The sequence below is a fragment of the Sardina pilchardus genome, chromosome 1 (assembly GCF_963854185.1).
Source record: "Sardina pilchardus chromosome 1, fSarPil1.1, whole genome shotgun sequence".
NCBI classification, from domain to species: Eukaryota; Metazoa; Chordata; class Actinopteri; order Clupeiformes; family Clupeidae; genus Sardina; species Sardina pilchardus.
Genome location: NC_084994.1, coordinates 22,941,311 through 22,946,310, shown reverse-complemented (window position 1 = coordinate 22,946,310; position 5,000 = coordinate 22,941,311). Strand labels below are relative to the sequence as shown.

The window sequence follows — 5,000 nt, the reverse complement described above, 5'->3', positions numbered from 1 at the left end:
GTGTGTGTGTGTGTGTGTGCGTGTGTGTGTGTGTGTGTGTGTGTGTGTGTGTGTGTGTGTGCTTGTGCGTGTGCGTGTGCGTGTGCGTGTGCGTGTGTGTGTGCGTATGTATGTGTGTGTGCGTGTGTGTGCGTGTGTGTGTGTGTGTGTGTGTGCATGTGTGCATGTGTGTGAGTGTGCGTGCGTGCGTGCGTGTGTGCGTGCGTGGTGTGTCTGTGTGTGTGAGTGAGTGAGTGAGTGAACACTTTTCCTTGCCTACTCTATCTGTGGACCTTACACTGTCTGTTTATATACATATATATTCTTATCAGGCCAGCATATCCATGTATTTATGTATTTATCCATATCTTCCTATCAGGCCAGTATACCGTAATTTTCCAACTATTAGCCAGAGCTTATACATTGATTTTGCTAAATTCCTTTAACTATGAGGTTAATACACAGGGCAGTTAATATGGTATTCATATGGTTTTGTTTCTTTCAACTTGCTTAAAACACTGCCTTTATATACAATGTAGTTAATACATGTTTATATATGTGTCTGTATCCTATCAGAACAGTATATCTACAGTATGTATTTATATATGTGTCTGTACCCTATCAGGCCAGTATATCTGCACTGCCACTAACTCAGCTGGAGAGACAGAAGCCTATACGCAGATGGAGGTGGAATGTAAGTTTCCACAGAGATTCCAATCAATCAATCAATTAGTGATCAATGAATCATTCAATTAATCAAACTGTGCAAAGCACACTAAGGATCCTTTTTCCCCACGGCCCCCTGATCAGCTAGATAGAGATAGATAGATAAATAGATAGATAGATACTTTATTGATCCCCAAGGGGAAATTCAAGATAGGGGTGATGCTAGCGTATTGATTAGCTGGGCTAGTGTGCAGTAACTGTTTGTTCAATTCCCCATTGAGCCCTTGAGCAAGGCACTTAACCCCCCGAGCTGCTCCAGACGGGGACACTGCAATCCCTTGCAATGTAATTGGCCTTGTCTCCCAGATTCGTTAAGAAGCTTTTAAGTGCTAAGAACTTCTTAGGAGCGCTCTGAGAACGTTCTAAGAACGCTCCTAAGAAGTTCTTAGCACTTAAGAGCTTCTTAACGAATCTGGGAAACGCGGCATTGAATGTAAAATGTAAAGTCATGTTGTATTAAAAAATGTCTGCTAAATTAATAAATGAGATAGGTAGTAGGCCATGAGATCGATCAATCCATTGTTTACACCATACTGTAGGCAGTGTTGGGAAGGATACTTTCAAAACGTATTCCGTTACAGAATACAAAATACATGCCCTAAAAAGTAATTTGTAACGTATTCCGTTACGTTACTCAATCTGAGTAGCGTATTCTGAATACTTGGATTACTTCCGCAATGAATTGCGTTTTATAAGTGTAGGAATGCGCCCATCAAATCCAAAATTCGGTGTGTTCTTCTGTTCCAAATGGCTGAATGCGGCCCACGTAGGCCTACAGTACGAGAATAGAATTCAAGTTGAAACAGGGGCATAGCCTATAGCCAGAAATTGTAAAGTGTGTGAGATTTTAGGTGGCATCAACCCAGTAAAAATGAGGGGTGCAGATATGACCGGTCGGTGGGACGCAAATTACCTGGAAATGTAGGCCTAAACACTATAGCCTACTGCATAGCCTATCAGTGCTCTCAAAAATGAACGTGAGTAAATGACAATCAAAAACCGCACGTTAAAATAGGCTACGCTAGGGCCTACTCGCAAGAATAATACACTTGCATAGGCTGCACCATAATTCATTTTAAAACTTAAATATAGCCTAGATCTACTTACAAACAAATAACCCATGAGCTATTTTAAGTTGGAATGAAAACCTCAGAATGAATGCAGTGCCTATTAAGATGGGTTTCATCGTAGGTCTAAATCAACACGTGAACCAGGCTTTGTTTATTGATTGCTAAGACTGTGGGCTATAACCGATTGGCCGAAGTAAGCAATTAATAGGCCTACTTGGGAAAATATCTTTTGAACAGACATCAAGAACCACGGTCGGTGAGTAGCAGTTACTAACACTTACTTCACTCCAAATTTGCTGTCAGTTATCTCCGATGGCGCGTAGGCTACATAATGCGCGCTGGCTGCGTTCTGACGGGTGCAAAGTGGCTAGTGCAAGACGACGGGGCTTGGATTTAAACATGGAAATAATTTAATCTAGATTGCTTTCCGGAAAATGCATGGAGTTGCCTTCATTTATTTAGAGAGTGAATAAACTTCGAAACAGTGAAGTATCCTCATGTAATCCATTGATTTCAACAATGTAACTGTATTCTAAATACCACCTGTTTAAGTTGTAACTGTAACGGAATACAGTTACTCATAATTTGTATTCTAAATACGTAACGCCGGTACATGTATTCCGTTACTCCCCAACACTGACTGTAGGGTTAGTGAGTGTGGTCAAATTGACATTGGCCGGGTTTCCCAGATTCGTTAAGAAGCTCTAAAGTGCTAAGAGCTTCTTAGGAGCGCTCTAAGAACGTTCTAAGAACGCTCTCGGGAAGTTCTTAGCACTTAAGACCTTCTTACCGTATCTGGGAAACCCGACCAATGTGTTGATGAGTATGCTAAGACAAATGCAAGGGTTGAGAGTCAAGGCAATTTATTATTCCTTATTCAGGGTCATGGAATTTCTGGAATAATCATGGAGTTTTGGAAAGTCTATTCCTTACAATTGTATCATTTTTGGGGAAAAGTCTTGCAGTAACAGGGAATTTTGTTGTAGCATTTTAAAGTTTATTTGCCAAAGTACATGAATACAAATATATTTCCACACAGAAGTGGTGTAGAGTATCTACATCTGTATCTGATTCTTAGCTTGAGTAGTAAAAAGTAAAATATTCTTGAATGTGACGCAGCATTCATTACATAGTCGTTCATGGAATTTCAAGGTTTTTATCAGGAAAAAGTCATGGAATTTACATATAGAATTTTATATGAGATCAAAGGAAGGCTGAGTCTGACTGTCCACTCTTGGCCCCTCCTCTTCCTCCCTTAGCCCCGCCCTACGCCACCACTCTACCTGACCAGGTAGCGGCTCGAGCTGGTGACGCCCTCCGACTACAGTGCCTCGCCCACGGCTCCCATCCAATCACGTTTCAGTGGAGCAGAGGGGGTGGGGCCTCCCTTCCCTCTGGAGCCAAGAGCACTAGCGAGGGCGCGCTGCTGATTGGTCAGCTGAGCTCGAGTGACAGCGGTGTCTACAAATGCACGGCCACCAATCACGTGGGCTCCCATGAAGCCCAGGCCAGAGTGACTGTGAAAGGTACGGAGCAACAGAGTAGTACTGTATCTGAGGAAGGATGCAAATGGTAGTTTTATAAACACAAGCATAGCTTCATGCAAGTAATCAGGTTATAAGCACAAGCATAGCTTTATACAAATAATCAGATTATAAGCACAAGCTTGGCTTTATACAAATAATCAGGTTATAAGCACAAGCATAGCTTTATACAAATAATCAGGTTATTAACACAATTTAGCTCTATGCAAATAATCAGGTTATAAGCACAAGCATAGCTTCATACAAGTAATCAGATTATAAGACCACGTTTAGCTTTATACAAATCAGATTATAAGAACAAGCTTAGATTTATACAAATAACCTGATTATAAGAACAAGCATAGCTTTATACAAATAATCAGATTATAAACACAACCAGAGCTTTATAGCTTAAGTAGCTTCCATTATAATCAATGGGACTGGCTTCACCAGATGTGATAAGTGCCGCTCACTTTCGTAAAAAATGTAGTCTTCTGAATTTTTTTTTAGGTACCTGCAAAACAGAATGCTTCAGTTGCACATCCGATGTTATAAATGAATAGATGCAGAACCTGACTCTCCTCTATTGAAACATTCTGACACTCTCTCTCTCTGTCTCTGTCTCTCTCTGTCTCTCTCTCTCTCTCTCTCTCCTTGTCTTTGTTTCTCTTCTCCTCTCCCAGGCTAGGAAGTGAGGCGTCTGACACATCCTGCAGGTGATGGCCACGGTTTCGCCAGATTCGAGCGCACGCACGCACGCACGCACGCACGCACGCACGTACACAGACACACAAACACACACACAAACATGCACACACACACCAACACACAAGTACACACGCACATGCATAAAAATGAATGCAGACACATGGACATACAAACAGGTGTGCACAAGTTCACATACTGTATGTTCACATGTGCACAGATACATATGCACAGGCATCCACACACACACAAGCCCACCTACACATACAGTACATACTCCACGAAGAGCCAAAACGCTGCCTGCTTTGCTTACCACAGCGATGCTATCTAGCTATCCGCGATGGGAATTCAGGAAGAGAACATTCCAGACTCTTCTTCTACGGCTGTCTCCATGTAAACCAGATGATAACCAAACAATAAAACTGAGGGTCTCCAATTGAATGTTCACTTATATTAGTATATCATGATTATGGTTATGTATAATTTTTCGCAGATACAACTGAAGAGCTCTTTTCCACTCTCTCCACCATTTTAACAGCCTGGCATGCCAAACTACACAGAAATGTATAGTCTGGGGTCGGACCATTCACAGAGTTGAAGCCTGTGGGTGGGATGAACAGTTGTCTTTCAAACTGCCTCTGCACGTAATAGGCCAGCATTTGTGACCAATCGTAGCCGGTCGGCAAAACGGCAAATATATCCTTCTTTAAAACGAATGACTTGAGTGCTTCTTTCTGCTCAAACTTCAAAGAAAAGCCCAAGTCTAACTCTTCCCAAGCCGATTCAAACGAGCGCGCTTCGTTAGCCTCATCCATCTTTTGTTTTTCTCTATGGTTGTGCGATACGGTCTCAAACCCAACTCGTCGAACGAGGACGCATGGTCCAGCCCCCTGGCGTCTTATCGGAAGCTGAAGGTGAGCTAAGGCGGGCTCAAGAACTCCGAGCGTTCTAATTGGCTAGGCTGAACTCAAGCCTAGCGCAGGCTTGTCCTCAACGG

At 42.4% G+C, this 5,000-nt stretch overlaps 1 protein-coding gene across 1 annotated transcript in view; it reads left to right on the top strand.

Annotated features, from left to right (window-relative positions):
- LOC134085052 (basement membrane-specific heparan sulfate proteoglycan core protein-like) overlaps nt 1-4,444 on the top strand; it is a 10,972-nt gene extending 6,528 nt beyond the window's left edge. The window contains exons 7-9 of the mRNA XM_062539920.1: nt 605-673; nt 3,035-3,301; nt 3,982-4,444. Of these exons, the coding sequence (XP_062395904.1) occupies nt 605-673; nt 3,035-3,301; nt 3,982-3,986 (341 nt within the window). The 3' untranslated portion in view covers nt 3,987-4,444. The remainder of the gene's footprint in view (nt 1-604; nt 674-3,034; nt 3,302-3,981) is intronic.
- Nucleotides 4,445-5,000: the final 556 nt, after the last annotated feature.